The sequence below is a fragment of the Eschrichtius robustus genome, chromosome 7 (assembly GCF_028021215.1).
Source record: "Eschrichtius robustus isolate mEscRob2 chromosome 7, mEscRob2.pri, whole genome shotgun sequence".
Lineage (NCBI taxonomy): Eukaryota > Metazoa > Chordata > Mammalia > Artiodactyla > Eschrichtiidae > Eschrichtius > Eschrichtius robustus.
Genome location: NC_090830.1, coordinates 128,915,513 through 128,935,550, shown reverse-complemented (window position 1 = coordinate 128,935,550; position 20,038 = coordinate 128,915,513). Strand labels below are relative to the sequence as shown.

Sequence of the window (20,038 nt, the reverse complement as noted above, 5' to 3'; positions counted from 1 at the left end):
GCAGTGCAATACTAAAACTAACTCTATAGTAATATGAGCATGTACTGAAACACCAACGTATGTTCAAAAGCAGACTAGCGGTGCCTTGGGATGACACTTGTCAATTTCCCAACCATGACTTGGCTATTACAAACGACAGGGGCGGAAACAGGGTACCTGATCACAGATGACTCAACAACACTCAGCTCTGTATCTGAGACCACGGTCTGGCGGGCCATGGCCTCTCGGGTAGCCAGCTGTTTCTTTCTTAGGCTCTTCAAGTTGTGAGAAGGTGACCACTCCTGTGGAGCAAAGATAGACATGCCCACAAGTGATCAGTTTCTCTGTCAAAGAACCCTTCCAGAAGAGCTGGGCATACCCGCCATTGCCCAGCATCACTTATTATTACTACACATGAATTCACAATTTGTTCTTAGGTTTTACTTTTTTTAGAAAGGTTGAATGAATGCATCTTCATTACAGCTTATGGTAAAAGATTTTAAAGATCTACCTCTATTTCCTTCTACCTCTAATCTTCAATTACAGCTTAAGGGAAAAGAGCTTAATGGCCAACTCCAACAGGTTTTAAACTTTTGATGCTTTCATTTTTTACAGAATGAAAATAATACGTTTAATTATGGTATCTCCCACTCCTTACCTCCCCACCTCCCCCTTAGGTACACAAGGTGAGATGATCACACTCCTCCAATCACGGCCCATTATCATCTGTAGGTCCACCCCAAACCTCTCCTTTTATTTATTTATTCCTGATTATTCTAATGCATTTAATCTAATATCCTCTCATATGTATAAATTCTTACCATGTAGTTATTTTACATGCACATATTTGTGATCTGCATTAACAGTAGTGCGTTATATATCTCATCCTGTTTCTAACTCTTTTTACTCAGTGCAATGTATTCAAGTCCCACCTCTGTTGTTTCTGCATGTTATATAACACTCCATAGGTACATCTGCTAATTTTTAGCCTAGTTTTTAGTTTAGTTTAGTTTCCCAGCAAAAGACACCCAGATTGTCTCTATACTCTCCTCACGGCAAATTACACTGCAGTCAATATCCTCACAGAAGTTCCTGTATGACCAGAAGCTGATCAGCTGGGACACAGAGGATGTCTGTGTTTGCCTAAGTGCTGCCAGTTTGCTCTGCAGAATGGCTTCACTGGTCTACATACCTATCAGCAGTGCCAAGGAATTCCTACAGCCCATATTACACCCACATGGGATGCTACCTGGCTTTCCAATTTTTGTTAGTCTAAAAGGTATATCATGGTTATTTTACTTTGCACATCTCAAAACCGATGAGTTTGAACATTTCTTCACATGCTTGTTGGCCTTTTAGGTTTCTCTGCCATTCATTAACTGCTCACATGCTTGTTCATCCTTCCACTGGGGCTCCTGTCGCTTCATTGCAGGAGTCCCCACAATACTAATCCCTTAGAGGGATTAGTTAGCCCTTTGTCCATCTTAGACTCTGGAAAATTTCTTTTTTCAATTTGTCTTCTATATTTAACCTTGACAATGGTCTGATTCACTGAATAGAAAGCACCAATCTTGATATAATCAAATTCATTCAATTTTTTTGCCTTTTGGTTTGAGCTTCGGATATCCTCTTTTGCCCCCAGAATAGAAAAATACTCTTCTGTATTTGTATTAATTTTATAGCTTTACTTTTTTTTACATTTAGGTCATTAATCCTGTGGAGCCCACCTCTGAATATGGTATTATGCAGAGAGCCAGTATTTTTCTCCATAAAGTGAGACAGTTTCCCCAATACTGTCTACTAAACAGTTTGTCCCTCCTCTTGGGTTTGTGAGCTACTTTACTGTACAATCAGTTCGCAAACATTCATGGGTCTGTTAACGAGCTCTTTATTATACTGATCCATTTCTGTTTCTTGGGCCAATATGACACTGCTTTTATGTCTACGGTTTAATAATATGTACTGTATGGGGTAGGATGGGTCCAACCCCCACCCATACTGCCTACATTACTCCTCTTTTTTCAAGGTTGACTATGACCTTTATTTTTCCATAAATATTTTAGAATATGTTTATCATGTTCCTCAAACTATCTAAATTAAATTTTAATTGGGATTTAATATAATATTAGCTTAACCCATCCAAGAAAATAAGAGTTATCTCCATTTGTTTAGATCATCTTCTCTGAATACACATTTTTGACAAGAAAATACACAGGAGTAATGATTTCAATTCAAGCTAAAGAAAAATATTCACCACATATATACATATCTAAATAAAATGTTTACTTCTTAAATTGTAACTTACCAAAGCAGTTATTGCAGGGAAGTTTTTGGACATTTCTCTAAGAATGGTACAGGTCCTAACATCCCATAACTCCAGGGGTTTATCTTTGAATACAACTGCCAAATACTGCCTAAAATAAACAAAATTACTAAATAAACCTCTTTTTGCAAAATTTTCACAAGCAGTGCAAATAAAAAGTTCAGTAAATCAGAAAGCTCAGATGACACATTCTAAACAAAGAGAATTTAAACTAACCTTTAGCCCTCATGATTAATATAGTCCTAAGAAGGTAAAGCTCTAAAATGACCTGTGAGAGCCACATAGCCATAATTAGGCAAGGAGCCCAGCTCAGAGTCATGAGAAAAGGCATGAGTTCACATCCTGGTGCCACATCTTACAATAACCCTCCTGCGGCTCAATTTTCTCATCAACACATGAAAATACCACTACTTACATCAATGGATTGATTGGTATGCAGGTTACGTAAAAATTAAATGAAAAAGTAAGTAAAATTTCTATCATGCTGACAGTGAGGAAATGTGACAGAGTAGGAAGATCCCTGTAGCTCAGTGTTGTCAAAGGACTCCCACTTGATAATTATGTGACCTCAGACAAACCATGTGACCTTTTGAGTTTTATTCTGCTTATCTTTAAAATGGCAACACCTGTCTTACATACCTCACTAAATACTGTAAGGATAAAAAAAAAAAAAAGGACCAGCACACATGAAAGAATTTTATAAACAGTGATGGATTATATAAATGCAATATGTTACATTTTTTTAATTATATCTAATATAAAAACAAGTAAAGGCATGTATGTAAATAACTAATATAAAAGAGAATCTGGTAAATGCTATAAAGATTCACTATGAAAGTTGAGATTAATTTTGACAATAGGAAAATGGCATTCTAGGCAGAGTTACAAGTGTGATGAATGGCAAAAGACAGGAAAGGACACAGGGCGTTTGGGGGCACATGCTGTTTGAAATGCAGAGTATGTGACAGCAATCATCAAGAGAAAGAAGGCTAAAATGTGAATTTTGGATTCACATTATAAAATCCCTAAGACCCCCTAAAATGCAATGCTAGCATGTGTAGAGATTCATCCTGAAGAGAATAGCAGATCACTGAGTTCTGAAGCAGTGGTGATAATGTGATCAGTTGTTTAAGATGTATTAATTTAGTAGGCTTGTGTAGAGTCAAGACTGACTGGAAATAGAAGAGACTGGAGTCCACACAGTTTGGCAATTCTCAAGCTCCTTAGTCCCAGGACTCCCTTACATTTAAAAAAATTATTGAGGCTCTCCTCCAAAGAACTTTTGTTCTTATGTGGGTTATACTAACTCATATTTTGCATATGAGAAATTAAACCTAATATAATTAAAAACTATATTAATTCACTCGAAATGAAAAAAAGAGAAAATAACTACCAAGATGGTAGATGAAAACATATACCATATTGGTAATTACATTAACTATGAATAATTTAAACAATGCAATTAGAAGCAAAGATTATCAGATCAAATAGTAAAACAAGTCCCTATTATATATGCTCTCTATAAGAAATCAACTTTAAAGACAGAGATAAGTTACAAATAGGAGGAAGGAAAAAGATATACCATACAAACACTAATCAAAAGAAAGCTAGAGTGGCTATACTAATCAGACAAATCAGACAAACTTCTGAACAAAGAATATTACCAAAGACAAACAGGATATTTCACAATGATAAAGAAGTCAATGAATCAAAAGGATATGATAAGCATGGCAGTCAATGAAACAGAAAACAGAAAACCACAGAGAAAATCAAAGAAACCATAGACGTTTCTTTGAAAAAATTAATAAAATTGACATAATTTACTGATTATCAGAAATGAAAGAGACATTACTCAGATCACACAGCCGTTAAAAGAATAAGGGAATTATTATGAACAAGCTTATATCAATAAATTCAACAACTTCAATGAATGGACAGATTACTTGAAAGACACCAACTACCAAAGCGTACTGAAAGAAATATATATATAACCTGAATAGTTAGGCATCTATGAAAGAAGATGAATTTATACTTAAAAACTTTACTGCAAAAAAAATTCTAGGCCCAGATGGGTTCCTCAGTGAATTCGCCCTATTTAAGGAAGAAATAATATCAATTCTACACCAACTCGCCTAGAAAAAAGAAGAGGAGGAAATATTTCACAATGCATTTTACAAGGTCATTACCCTGATTCCAAAACCAGTCAAGGATATTACACAAAAACTAGACCAATATCCTTCATGAACTCAGATGCAAAAATCCCTAATAAAATATCAGTAAATCAAACCCAACAATATATCAAAATATTAGCAAATCAAATCCACTAATACATCATGACCAAGTGGAGTTTATCCCAGGAATGTCAAGTTTAACATCTGAGAAATCAAGCAATATAATTCACCATATTAAGCCAACTTAAAGAACAAAACAAAAACACACCAAATGATGATGTCCATAAATGCAGAAAAAGCATATGACAAAATTCAACACCTACTCAATGATACAAAGTTTCAGCAAACTAGGAACAAAAAACTTCCTCAACCTGATAAAGGGCATCTACATATATCTACAGCAATATCTTTCTAGATATGTCTCCTCAGGCAAGGGAAACAAAAGCAAAAATAAACAAATGGGATTACATCAAAATAAAAAGCTTCTGCACAGCAAAGGAAACAATAAATAAAACAAAAAAGACAACTTACCGAATGGGAGAAGATATTTGCAAATGATATATCCAATAAGGGGTTAATATCCAAAATATATAAAGAACTCATACAACTCCACAACAAAAAGACAAACAACCTGATTAAAAACTGGCCAGAGGAGGTGAATAGACTTTTTTCCAAAGACACACAGATGGCACGTGAAAAGATGTTCAACATCACTAATTACTTGGAAATGCAAATCAAAACCATAATGTGATATCACTTCACACCTGTCAGAATGGTTATCATCAAAAAGATAAGAAATAAGTATTGGTGAGGACGTGGAGAAAAGGGAACCCTCAGTTGGTGGAAATGTAAATTGGTGTAGCCACTATGGACGACAGTATGAAGATTCCTAAAAAAATTAAGAATAGAACTACCATATGATCCACTTATCCCACTTCTGGATATTTATCCAAAGAATAAAAAAAAAAAAATCCGAAAAGATACCTGCATCTCCCATGTTCATCGTCACGTTAATTACAATAGCCAAGATACAGAATCAACTTAAGCGCCCATCAACAGAGGAATGGATAAAGAAGATGTGGTATATATATATATATATATATACATATATATATATATATATGTATATATATATATATATATACATATATATATATATATACACACAATGGAATATTATTCAGCCATATCCTGCCATTTGCAACAATGTGAATGGACCATAAGGGTATTATGCTAAGTGAAATAAGTCAGAGGAAGACAAATACCATGTGATTTTACTCATATGTGGAATATAAAAAACATAAACAAATTAAAAAAACAAAATAAACAAACCAAACCAAATAAAAATAAACATGTAGATACAGAGAACAGAGTAGTGGTTACCAGAGGGAAAGAGGTGGGAAAGAGGGCAAAATGGGTAAAGGAGATCAAACGTGTGGTGACAGACGGAAAATAAATTTTTGGTGGTGAGCACGCTGTAGGGTACACAGAAGTATCAATACAGTGCTGTCCACATGAAACTTACATAATGTTATAAATAAATATTACCTCAGTAAAAAATTAACTATTTCAGTATATAAATAATAATTGAAAATTGAAATAAAAAAAGAAAAAACACCATTTATAATAGCATCAAAGAAAAAGCAAAAAATAATTCACAAATGATGCGTAAGACCTATATGCTGGAAACTACACAATATTATTGAAAGAAATTAAAGAAGAACTAAATAAGTGGAGAGATACACCACGTTCATGAATCACAAAACTCGGTAGACGTCAATTCTTCCCCATGTTGACCCACGGATGCAATGCAATGAAAATCAAAATCCTAGGAAGCTTTTATGGTAAAACTGGTAAGTTGAGTCTAAAATTTATATGGAAATGCAAAGATCCTCGAAAAGCTAAAGCAATTTTAAAAACAATTTCAGAGTGCTTACTCCTTCTTTCTTTGTTCTTTTGATTAGTTTTCATTCAGTCTCTGTCGTCAATAATCCTGCTTTACATTTATTTTCCCTTGGAACAAAAAACTCAGAAACTTACTGGAATTAGATCTAAATTACAAATAAGGAAAATGAATTCTTTTACTCAGTAAACCCAGACTGAGGTGGAAGTTGAAATAAGAATTTCACCAGACAACAAATAACATTTCTTAGTGAGTGACAGGCATTTATATCAACATAGCTATAGTGGAACACAATGAGGTTACTGGTTTTACCAATCTAATGAAATGTTAAGGTTCAGATAAGTTACCTTGTCTTTTTAGAAGTGGACAATTAGAAGCAATAGCAACTTAATTTTGCGATTAAAATATTTTCTTTGATATGGCTGCACATCACAGTTTGCTGTCACTAAGAAATTCTATACGCATGCATGCATACTCTCCCTTTCTTAAAGATAAAAAAAATCCCTGAGATTACCTTGCGATAAGACCAGAGAATTTTTTTTAGGATGACACTTACTTCAAATGAGATACTTTAATCATTTCGATGGGCGATTCATCATTACCTCGTTCACCACGAAAAGCAATGCTCCTACCTTTAATTGCAAATATTAAAGAAAAGGTAAAAAAGCACATAAAACATGTAGGAAACTAAAAGCTGTACCAGTGTAATTTGATCAGTGCTACCGTCTATTCCTGTTCACTCTTCCATTTGCTTCTAAGCTGTTTCTAATAATCTAAATTCAAAAGTATTCTCAAGTACTCAAAAGTATTACAAGTTAAAGACCAACAGTATATTACTTACATTCAAATATCTACTTTATAAAAATATATTTTCATTTTTTTATAGAATTTCTTGAAGTCCTTCTGTGGTTTCTTTCAAATAATTTAATCTTAGAAATTTAGAAATACCAATTTCTAAAGTTTTAATGCATCTATGGTAAAGCAACTACTTACTGTAAAAACTACTGGTACATTCAAAGTAATATAAATATTTTCATGTTTACAAATACTAACTAGTGGAGAAAACACTCTTTGAACAGGTATTTAAGATTTCTTGTCCCATGTGCAAAATACTCAACTACAATATTTTGACATGTTCCTATCAAAAGGTCTCTATAAACTGAAACTGGGGAATATTAAGAATTAGTTAATAGCCAAAGAAGCTAAATGGTTTTCTATAACTTAAAAAATGCAAGTTCTACTTTATGTTTGAACAAATATACATTTTTTTGGGCTGCGTTGGGTCTTCGTCGCTGCGCGTGGACTTTCTCTAGTTGTAACGAGCAGGGTCTATTCTTCATTGTGGTGTGTGGGCTCTCATTGCGGTGGCTTCTCTTGTTGCAGAGCATGGGCTCTAGGCGCACAGGCTCAGTAGCTGTGGCACACAGGCCCTAGAGCATGCAGGCTTCAGTAGTTGCGGCGCGTGGTCTCAGTAGTTGTGGCGCACAGGCTCAGTAGTTGTGGCTCAAGGGCTTAGCTGCTCCACGGCGTGTGAGATCTTCCCGGACCAGGGATCGAACCCGTTTCCCCTGCATTAGCAGGTGGATTCTTAACCACTGTGCCACCAGGGAAGTCCCTGAACAAATATATTTTAATATCTTTTCCTAGATTTCTATTACATTAAACAAAAGAGAGAACATACTCAATTCAAAGACAAATGGATGCCTATATGTCTCCCTGCTCTTCAATGCCATCAAACAGAATCTCACTATTATTATTCGCCAAACACCCTATATCCTTTCCTGGCTCTGCTAGTCGGCTGCCCTCCTTAGAAGACAAGGCTGTAAAAGTCTATAATCAATGAATTTAAATGTCCCACCTAAAAAGTCAGTAACTATTACTCAGAAATTTGTTCCTCAAAAATAAATCTGTGAAAAACAGATTTTAAGTTATCTAACAGTCCTAGACCTGAGCTGATTGGAAAAAATGAACAGGCATTTTTTTAGTGAATGATACTACAGAACAGCATTTCTTCCCTGGGCCACCATGTAACTACAGTGACCAGTGCCAGTTTATTGGCAAATCAGGAATGTAGGGATAGGGGTCACCGGGCAGGTCATTTCCAATTAGACTAGAGCAACACTGGACTAAAGTGGGGCTAATTCTTTGAGGTTTAGTAACATACTCTGATAAGTAAGAACAACTATAAATTAGAAATATATATTGAGAATACAAGGAAGCAACCATGTATATGATTTATTATACACACATGTAACTTAATGGTTAAAACTATCTACATATATTCATATTGCTAAGCCATTTAAAAAAAAACTCCCCAAAATTTTGTAAAAAAAAAAAAACTATTTGAAATCATTCCATGTGCTATATATAAAATAATATAAAACCTTCACCTTACTCTATTTTCAAGTTCTTATTTTGAAACTCACTGGGCTGTAGGTTTTTAACAATTGTGAACAAGTTACTTTACTGGAATATTTCCTATTGTAAAGTCTTTAAACTCCGAAATTAAGTTTTCCTATTTAGCCAGCCAGAGATTATCAAAAGTTTTAAATTTAAGCATTTAAAAAGAATCCTTATTTATAAGATTTTTAAGGGTTTCCTGCAAAGGCCAAAATTTTTAAAAGAGAATCTAATAAAGTGTAACTACAAAGATTTATTTTAAAACTGTACTTCTGGTTATCTACAACAATGTACTTGAAAGTACAACTGATACCATATTTATGAATTTGTCCATTCAGGCTAATGGTACTCCATTTACCATGCACTTGTGTTAACACAATTTGCATACAAACAATGATGAGTCTTTTCCAAGGCAATTATTATAGAACAACCAAAAGATGAATACATAAACATAGAATATATAAAAATGAATATATAAATGAGAAAAAACTCCAAGGTGAAAGAAAGTACTTTGGAACATGTTTTATAAATAGCAACGTCTTTGATCAATATGATGGTACCATTTTAAATATCTTAATAGTCTAAATACACAAACCTGTTGGAAGATCAACCAGCTGAAGTTCGTTCCTCACTAATCCCATGTTGTTTGGTGTTGAGGTAGAAAAACAAAGAAAACCAGTTAAACTCGTCCATTCAATACCCCTATAATGAGAAATTAAACAAAGATTAATCTAATATTCTTTTTTTGTTTGAAAAATTTATTTGAAAAATAAGTTTTTTCTATGACCTAAATTTTATTATACAAGTTAATTAAGGAATTATATTAATATGACATTTATTTGAGACTATATTATCATACATTTCCAACATATATAAAATTATTTCTAATTAAAACTTTATCTCCAAATCCAATAAAAAGACAGGTTAGTTATCAGAATTCATAGCACTAAAATAGCTATTAAAATCTGGCAAAGGAAGAGAGTCACATCACAGTATTTGCCAAGAATTCCACTGTTTAAAAACAAGTGGTACAGAAATATTCTGAGCAGACTGCTTAATGTTGAGTACACGTAGGAACTTTATCAAATTTTATCAAAATTCCTAGTTGGTCAGGAAGCAGAAATTCCTGAAGCAAACAATACAAACTGAGCTACTGGATTTGGAAGTGGATGAACGTTCCAAACAGTATGTCAATTAGAGAAAAGCATAAAAGAAAAATCAGACACGTATGACAAGACAGTAACCTATCAACCTAATGTCCTGGGAGTCCCCTTTATTTGGGACTGATAGTAGGTGAGTCCATGTTTTTTTCCCACTAACATAACCGGCTTCATCATCAATGGAAAATGGGGGGACCCAGGACAAGTGAATTCATCAGAGTCACAAAAAGAAGTGAGAAACACTACTATTACCCTGCATTGCTTACAAGGTAGCTGGCTGGGAGGCAAGTCTAAACCTCTGTTCTATACGCAATTGCTCATTCAGCATTTACAGGACAACCATTTTTAACAATGACATAATGTCTATGGCTGCTTTCACGATACAATGGCAGGGCTGAGTAATCGTGACAGAAATTTTATGGCCTACAAAGCTTAAAATATTTGCCATCTGTCCTTTACGGAAAATGTTTGCTGACCTCTGATCTAGTTTTTCCACTTCTACTCCAATTTGAATGCTATTGCTAAATTTAGCATTAATACTGCTCTGAACATGTCTCTCACCTGCCCAAGAAAAGGTATCAATACAATGGCTCCTGCATCAAATCCAAACTCTTCTCTGTGACTTTCAAAGCCATTCGGCATCAAACTTACCTCTCAATCATCTGAACCTTGTGTTAAAAAGGTTCAGATGTTAAAAAAACCTTGCTATTTTAACGAGAGTAGCTTTTCCTCACTGACCCCTGTGTACCCACCTACTTGTCTTTTCTCAGAGGAGCAAAGATAATCCCAAGAGAACTTACAATAATATTTGCAACAGCAGGGAATTACTGTAGTTATCAATTTATAACTCTTCAAATGTAAAGTTGTGTTGAAACACTCAGATTAGGCTGCTAAAAACAGAGAACTCTTGAGACTTTCCATGCCTGGAATGACCCCTCTCCTTCCCTCTTCAAATACTATTCTAGTATCAAGTCCCGGCTCCAGCACTTACCAGCTCTGTGTTCCTCTACCTCTCAGTTTCCTCATCTGCTGTGCAGGAGTAATAACACTGAGTGCATAAAGAAGGCCTGGCACAGAGTAAGCGTTGTATGTATTCATAATCACCATCAATGATTACTCTTATTTCAAGATCTAACTCAAGCCCTATTTTCTTCATTAGGCCTCCTCATTTACTATACTCAAACTGCACCTATAGCGACTACTATATAAGTTGGTTAATTATTCACTGGAAAAGTCCCTTTGTCTTGTTTCTCTTTCTTTCCCCTAACACATAGTACTCATTAATTTTTCTACTGAGAGTGAACAAAAGGAGACAAGAATCATTTTGAACTTCTGTTCTCTAAATAAGTCTGGTAGCTTCAATCAGATCTGTTTACCCACAGAAACCTTAAGATATACTTTCCAAGTCTTGCTGCTGGCAATCTGAACTACTTATACTCCAGTATAGTAATGCCACTACCTCTGGACAGTAAAAATTTCAGTCCTCCCACTTTTCATTTATTATTTTTAAAAATACATCTGTTAGGTACCTCATATATGCCGGTGCCTGTGCTATTAAGTACCCAGTACATGCCAGCGACTTTGCTAGGCTAGGGAATACAGATGTGAATGAGATGGAGGTAACTGTTGTCCTTCAGGAGCCTACAATCTAGCAGAAAAGAGACGTTATACAAGTGCATCCGGTAGTATCTATCTCAAAAGAGAACAGTGCTGAGTTCAACAGGAGCTTGTAAGAGTCACATGGAATCTGGTCTCAGGGGCCAGGCTGGGCTTCCTGGGGAAACATTAAAGCTGAGGCTCAAAGGGCAAATAGGGTTTTGCCTGGAAGCCTCAACTGCTTTCAGTGGAAACAACAGTGTGACTGATGGAGAAGCACTGCAGTAGACTGTACTCTCTTAGAAGCGAGGTACCATGCCCTGTCTCTCTAAGCACATGACAGGCACTCAGCAAATTCTGTTAGATTAAAAGAACGATGTCCCAAAAAAGCCTACCATGCCTCCTTATGTTTCTAAGTGCCGTACATATTCAGAGAAGTGCTTTCCCCACTGTTTACAGGATGTCCCAGTGTTCAGGATATAACAGAACATGGGTGGCTGCTTATTTATAATCGAGCACCACGAGTGTGTTGCCTTTGAGCAGATTCCAGCAGCAGCCTGTATATCTGACTGCTACTGATCAACTAAAGAAAATAAAAATCACGTTGGACTTCAAAGTGTATTAGATAAGGAGGGGATTATTTCTCAAAAGAAAAGAATGAAAACTCTTGTCAAACACAGCTGAGCACAACACTGCTCCCAGGGTTAGAAAACCACTGTCTAGGTTTAACCACACACTGAGCTCTACAAAAACTCTTAAGAACAGCAGCTCATTTTCTGACTCAGTCTAAGTTTGTTTTGTAGCATTCCTTACTACTGAACAATTGTAACCTTAGAATCTACCCACAGGTATTCAGTGTTCTGACTCCTACAGATTCCCAGGTTGGGCCTGTTCACCTGCACTGGGGATGCTACGTTAGCTACTTCTCAACACTGGGTGGCTGGCGGGGGCAAACACTTTCTGAAAGGTCTTGAAGTTCTACCATTATATGAAACTAACTTCTGCAAATTTACAGACAGACAAAATAGAGATCATTTTACTTTCCACAAATCACTCAATGTACTCAAAGCAATACTGAGTCAATCAGTGTTTTGATACCCATATAAACTGCTGTTTTAACAGTTTTTGACACTGAAAGTAGTATTGGGCTATATTATTGTAATTTTAGCCTATTGGACAAAGACACCAACTAATAATATAAGAACTCTTAATAATCTAAGAAAACCTATATGTACCACTCTACATTATTTACTTCTAGGTATCTTCCACTGGATTATAAGCCTCCCAGGTTTTGTCTGTTTACAGGCATACAGAAGAGGATCAATATATACTTCATATTTGTAAAGCATAACTGGTTAAAACATCATAGCTTTCAAAAAACACACAGATGCAACTATCTGTAGTTAGGCAGTACCAGGCCATATGTATGCTAAAGACTGAAGTACTTAAGATGAAGTGGTTTTTAAAAACACTTTTAGTACTAAGTAGAAAAACAACTTTCTAAAGTTGGCCTTTAATTTGCATATGAGTATCTAGAACGTATTGGGTTTATTGCTAATAAGTTCAGCAATTTTTATAACACATCTGTGAAATTTTCATAATGGCTTTTAATTGTAATACTATAATTGCATTAATTGAAACACAAAGACAGCAGTATTTTAGCATCCTCTTGGGCACCATCTCTGGATGTAAAATGTGAATTATCTTCAAAATGGCAATTAAGAGGGAAAATTTATATTTAAAAAAATGGAGCGTATTTGCGTGATTGTTCACAACACTAGCCTGACTGAGTAGCATACCCCTTAGAGTTATTTGGTACCCCAAGTAACACATTATAAATAATTTTGGTGTCAATAACAAATATTATCATAACATGTGTAAGTCATGTACTTAGTGACATCTACGACCTGAACAATCCAGGAAAACAATCTTACTTACAGTAAATAGCTCACTGATTAACTAGCTATTGTGTCTTTATTAAAGATTACGTACTGTGGTGATCATTTCACAATATATACAAGTATTGAATTACTACATTGTACATCTGAAACTAATATGTTATATCTCAACTGTACCTCAATATAAATAAATAAACAAACAAATAAATAAATAAATAAGATTTCAGTGTTCCGAAAAAAATGACAATGTGCTTGATTTTCCAGAAGCATGTACCAAATTCTTGGCATTAACATTTAGTTAACATTTAGTCAACATTTTTATCTTATTGCCAAAATGTTTCCAACTAATCTATGTGAATTTTTTAGCTGGAGATTTAGCACATGTACCCTAAGAGCTCAGTTCTAAAGCCTGAAACGCCTGGACTGAATTCCATGTACCTTTTCATGACTCCACAATACTCAGTTTCTTCTTCTGTAAATTGGGAATAATAATAGTGCCTACTGCATAGAGTTGTAGTGAGGATTCAATGAAACAATGCCTGTAAAGTATCAACACTTAACATAATCCTTAGAACAAATACTGATTAAATGGTGAGTTTTGATTGATTGGTGTTTGCCATAAAAGGGAACACTGCACACAAAAGCCAGGGGTTAAAGGAAATGTCAAGAGAAGAAACGCAAACAGGAAAGAAAGGGAGAGAGAAGGTATCAGTGGCAGCAGGGACTACTGGAAGGAGAGAGAAAAGATGAACAACAGCCTGGAAGGATCCAAGCAGAGACCTGTGTCTCTGCACCCCAAAAGCCTAACACTTTTGAAGACATTACTCCTCCATGTAGATGTATTTAGGGAGATACTGTAGGGGCATAGCATAAGGTGGCGATAAACAGTCACTCAGGCTGTACCAAAAAATCATGCACTTCAAAGAATAAGGCAACATAAACGCTTCAGAAACTTCCATCATAATCAGAAGTTGAGATACTTCAAGGGTTGACCCCTCCCCATTTAGAAAATGCATTTATTCCGAATAATGTGCACACTAAGGGTTCACTAAGAATTTTAACGCACACATGAGAACTATAACTATAATACAACGTACAGGAGTGAGAAATGGCCTTTCGGATACATCTGTTCCAACATCATCAAAAAATACTGGAAGATTAATAAATTTATATTATATATGTGTAACTTTACAATCCGTCATTGCCAGGGCAAAGAAAGGAATATAGTCATGTGATCAGCAAGGTAATGCTATGGAGCAGGTATGTATGTACTTTACTTATTTTTAAAAAATTTTTATTGGAATGGCATGTATGTACTTTAAAACAGAAAGCAAGAGTCATCCTTCTGTCCTGTTAGCCTTCCCTCAGATACAATACAGAGAACTCATATTCTCTGCATACAGAGAACTCATAAAACAGATCACATCTCAAAATGAAAGAATAAATGAGATTAATTAACAATTAAAATGCCCTTATTCAAATTTTTCATGAGCAGTCCTACAGAGGGATCTTTACAGAAAAGGGAAACAAACTATATAAACCGGAACAAGGGAAAAGAGTGATATCCAGTGAGAAAACAGCCTAGACCTTAGGAGAGATAAATAAGATGCAGAAATAAAGTGAGAAAAAAATTCTCCACTGCATAATGTTCTCTACAAAGTAAACAATTAGTACTCATCCTTGATGAACATAGCCATTAGTTGGACATGAATATGCATTATTCAAAGTTTTCAGCCAAATAATCACCACCGCAGAGTATTCAGTATAGAAAAGTCCACAAGAACTTTTTTCTGGTATTACATATGTTTATGATCTCAATATCCCAATGACAGACTCACTTGACTTCACACGAGTGGATGCTTAACTCCTTGTGCAGCAGCCCACTGGTGAGATGGTACACCAGGACAGAACCGTTACTTGTACCTATTAAAATGACATAATAGAGGAGAATTAATCTAGTGGAAGTTCCAAATCTAACAAAAGTCTTTTCTCAAGATTTCAATTATTTTACAATATCTATATTTTATAAAAGGAACCCAAGCTAGGTGTGAAGAAAGTAAATTTCTGTGTCTTCCTTCTCATCAAAAATGGGCTAAATCTCATGTGCTCTGTAATCCTACCTAAATCCAGGGACAGATTTTCAAAGACTTCACAACCTAATTCAATACACACAAAATCTGAAGATGCACCTTCTTAAGCTTTTTGAATGTTTACTATAACTGATCCTCAAAAAGGCAACCTAGCAGAACTAATTAACCAGATTTTTCTAGTTTTCTTTACAAAGATTTTGGTTTTGTTCTGTCTTTAACATTAAATACATCATAAAGTAAAGCAAAGTACAGTGGCTCACTGTGGCTTTTACAGTTAAAGAAGCCTGAGTTTAAGCCCTGGCTCTGCCCTATACTCTTGCAAATTACTTGCCCACACTAAATTTGTGTTAGTATCCCTTTAACATGGGAATAATGGAAAATCTATTTGTTGGAGATTAAATGAGAAACATACGTAAAACACTTAGTATAACACTCGGCACAAAGTAAGTACATGATTATTACTATTTCTGTTATCACTGTAATTATGATTTGTAGTTATTATTATTCCTAAAGCTTTTCGTGGTCTCAGGTAATACGTCTAAATTTTAATTAGAAGGGACATGGCCACTTGAGAAAGTAATACTTTCTTGAGAAAGTAATGTTTCAGCCCTCAACATGTTTTTATAAGTCAAGCAATAAAAGTGAACAATGTAAGCGGTTGCACAATCACTTTCTCACTGCACATGACTTAAAAGAATTAATGGATTCATACAAAGCAATAGAATGTAGAAATAATAATAATATAATAATAATAAATGTAAAAATGCTAGGCAATTTCCAATTTTAGCTAACTTGCTGAATTAAAGCTTCAGAAATTTCTTGCAAAACTATTCTAGAGAAATACAGTATTACACTTGGTTACATTTATCACCTATTCTACAGTATCTTCTAGTACTGAGAAAATATCTAAAGAATTACCAAAACTTTTCAATTATCAGATGTTCATAATAATCATATGATTTCTACAGTCTGCACATTTTGGTGATGTTGAAACTATGATTTAATATTTAAGGGGCCCAAGAAGAAGAAGTAATTCTGGTTGAACTCTGCTTCTCTTTCCTAATGACTCTGCAAGACTTTAGGCACTTATATTTTTTGCTTTTACTTTGTTATTAAACTAAATTCAATAAATGACTTGCTATTCACTATATACCAGCACAATACAGCTTATTCTACAATGGAAATCTCAGAGCCTGACTCAGCTCTTGTTATCTAGCTATCCCAAGAAGTAATTTTCTCCAAGAAATTAATAAAATCCTAATTGAAAAAGAAGGTATACTGACATTGTACAGAGAAGTACACACTACGTACACTGACAAATCCCAATTGAAACCTCAATGAGAAGTTTAATATGAATCAATAGTTTCTAAAACAAAAATTAAACATCTATCTGCATTTATATAAATCTGGACACCTGTAAACACAGACCACTGAACCTTAAAATTCAAATCACTTTCAAAAGATAATAATGGAAAAAATGGGAAAATAGGAGTAGTGCCAAACAGTAATACTCAAACGAGCCATTAGGGCTCACAAGTCAGCCATTAAGTTGAGACACACTGGCCATAAGGTCAGGTTTTCATTTTAGGAAAAAAAAAAGAATCACAAATCACATGTTTACAGACCTTCTGGGAAAAAGCCAGAAGTCAAACCAACAGCATCTTAAGAAAAATGTTGACAATTTCAAACAAATATATTATTGTTCAAAATTTTAGAGAAATGAATTTTAACCTTATATACTAGTAGCAAATAGAAATTTGGTCCTCTCCATAAAAGAAATCAGGTTAATCCCATTACCATGAAATTACTGTGACAGCAAGTTGAAACCCAGACCAATTTTTTTTATCTACAACATAAAAATATGCAATTTCAACCCAAAAGGCAAATCTTTAGTTTATAAAGACAATAGCCACTTTAAACACAATAAAACCAGGTTTAACATACAATTCTTAGCACATGAAGAACCTTGCTATTATTAAACTATTAAGTGTGACCATATTATTAGTTAACAAAAACTCACAACAAAATGACATGCACAGGAAGAGCTTGAGATGGTCCAAGAAAAGACAAGTAGTCTGGTTTCAGCATTACACAGGGACTTTCCTCCTGACATTTTAGAGATGTACCCATGGTGTCGGGGTCTCTGTCATCTGGTGTCAGGTGAATGAGTTATCATTGTGATTAAAAAAGATTAATAGAACAGAAAAAAAAAAGTATTTCAAGATGAGTATTTATACAATTTCATTTAGCCTCTTCCTCCTCTTAAAGCATTTTAAAGCAGAATAAAGGACTTTCTAGTAACCAGGAAACTTAAATATCTTAAAAATGTAAAATAGACATTAAGAATTAAAAAAAGAACAGGTCCAATACTCACCAACAGCAAGCAATGGCTGATACATCTTGATATTTTTTGTGGTCAATGGTGGGCACATACGGATAGCAAACTGTGGTGAGGGCAGTCCTGAAAGCAGACCTGTTAGCAGGAATTTGAGTTGCACTTCCTGCAGAATGGAGCCTTTGGGATGTTCTTCCCCAGCAATTGCACTTTGCCCTGATTTGTAATAAAAAATACAAATATGTTATTTATAACATACGCTGTTCTTAAAAATCTAAAGGAACTTTACAGTGGAAGTATACTCTTCAGGTCTAGAAGGTGTCATGTAGCACTCTAGTGCCTGTAGCTATACAATGAGTCTTACTTGGCTATGGGACTTAAACTGCATCATCTAATATCTCAAAGGATAGATTACTCCAGAGTATTGCTATCCAGAATTCAGGGACCTTTGTCTCCTAAGAAACACCATTTTAGCCAAAGTTCCTGGTATTAGGGCACCCAAGGCAAATGAAGAGGACTAGGGTTAGAGAACAGTTTCTGTAGCATGAGATATTACATTCCTGTCTTACTGCCTTTCTAAAGGGTTACTTTGCAATCTGATGCTCTTTAAAGTGCACATAAAATTGGTAATCACAAATAGCAGGTTCAAAGAACTCATTTAGATTTCTAATAAGAAATCTTAATGTGTCAATGTAATTACAACATTTAAGCTTTATAATTACATATTTTTATATAAATAAGTAAAATAAAATTTAAATACATACTTATAATTACTAATATATAATATATAAACCGTCACTAGTGACAGTTAAGTCTTAAATGGCATTATTTTTAGATACAGTGTTCGTACTTAGGTTATCAAATTTCAAACTAAAAAGATGATTCAAATAAAAACCATTCACAAAATGTGAATACAAAGTGTGCAACAAAATCAAAACCATTCACTAATAAGGGTATAAAAATTTTCTTCCTTTAAAGCACTACTGAATACTGGGATAAAGTTGTCAAAAGTACATATCAGGAATATGTGTGAGTATATATATATATGTATGCACACACACACACACACACACACACACACACACACACACTGTGAAAGGGAAGAATGAAATAATTACTAGGAGTGGGTGACGGGATTCTAACTAAACCTTTTAAGGCTGTAAAGTTGTTTTAGTAATAATGTTATTGTAAAATCGGTAAGATATACAGAAAAAAAGGCCATCAATTGAATCCAAATAAATGATCCCTTAGGATAAGCCATACAATTGGTATCAATCTTTAGTAACAAAGATGGGGTCTAAAGGAATGGCAAGTTCAACAGGTAGGTACCATGTCTACCAACTCTTGGCAGCTTGGAGTTCACTTCAGGAAACTGCCATATTTCTCTTCAAGCATCTTCCATGTGAGGTGATTCACAAAGAAGGGCAGATGAGGCCTTACTAAGCAGCAGCCTTTACCCAATGAATATAAATCAGGCCTCTGTCTTTAACCGAATTGCTTTCAATTACCACTAAGTACATAGTGAATTTCAAATTAAAAGTTTTAATTAAAATGTTTTCAAGTAACAAAGATTTATTTAATACTTTTAAATCAACAACACTGTCAAGAACTGCTATACAATCTGTATCATTTTGTCTCCTAAAAAATGTAATTTATATATCACTTAGATAACTAAACAGCATAAAATTTCAAACCCCTACAGGCTTTGTATTACTGATTAGTTCTGTGCATGTGTGTTTATAATTCTTTTCACTTTAATATTTTATATTAAGTGCAGACAAGGTCAATTAACTTGGAAAATTGTGTAACTAATAAAATAAATTTTGCAAAACAATTATGTGTCTAAACTTCCTCGTATGGATTTATGTCTAGAAGGTGAAAAGAATTTTAAGTATAAAAGTTAGTGTCACTGAGCGCAAGGATTCCACAGCTGGCAGGAACTGTGAGAATCCCAGGTCTTGCTTAGATTATGGTGAAGCAGCCGGGACTAGATGCCGGGCCGAGGAGCAGACTCCAGACTGGGATGACTAGGTTTACACTCCCACTTATTGGCCGTGTTGTCTGGGGCAAGTTTTTTAATCCCCCTGGGTCTCAGTTCCCACATACATAAAATGGAGATAATAATAATAATAATAGTACCTACTTTGTAGGGTTGTTGAGCTAATACTTAAGAGAATTTGGCA

At 34.7% G+C, this 20,038-nt stretch overlaps 1 protein-coding gene across 2 annotated transcripts in view; it reads right to left on the bottom strand.

Annotated features, from left to right (window-relative positions):
• WDR11 (WD repeat domain 11) overlaps positions 1–20,038 on the bottom strand; it is a 54,237-nt gene that overhangs the window by 17,442 nt on the left and 16,757 nt on the right. For both annotated transcript variants that reach the window (XM_068548672.1, XM_068548673.1), the window contains exons 10-15: positions 17,895–18,071; positions 15,269–15,353; positions 9,372–9,478; positions 6,933–7,008; positions 2,285–2,393; positions 157–281 (exon numbers count right to left, since the gene is read on the bottom strand). In XM_068548672.1, coding sequence (XP_068404773.1) covers positions 157–281; positions 2,285–2,393; positions 6,933–7,008; positions 9,372–9,478; positions 15,269–15,353; positions 17,895–18,071 — 679 coding nt within the window. The remainder of the gene's footprint in view (positions 1–156; positions 282–2,284; positions 2,394–6,932; positions 7,009–9,371; positions 9,479–15,268; positions 15,354–17,894; positions 18,072–20,038) is intronic.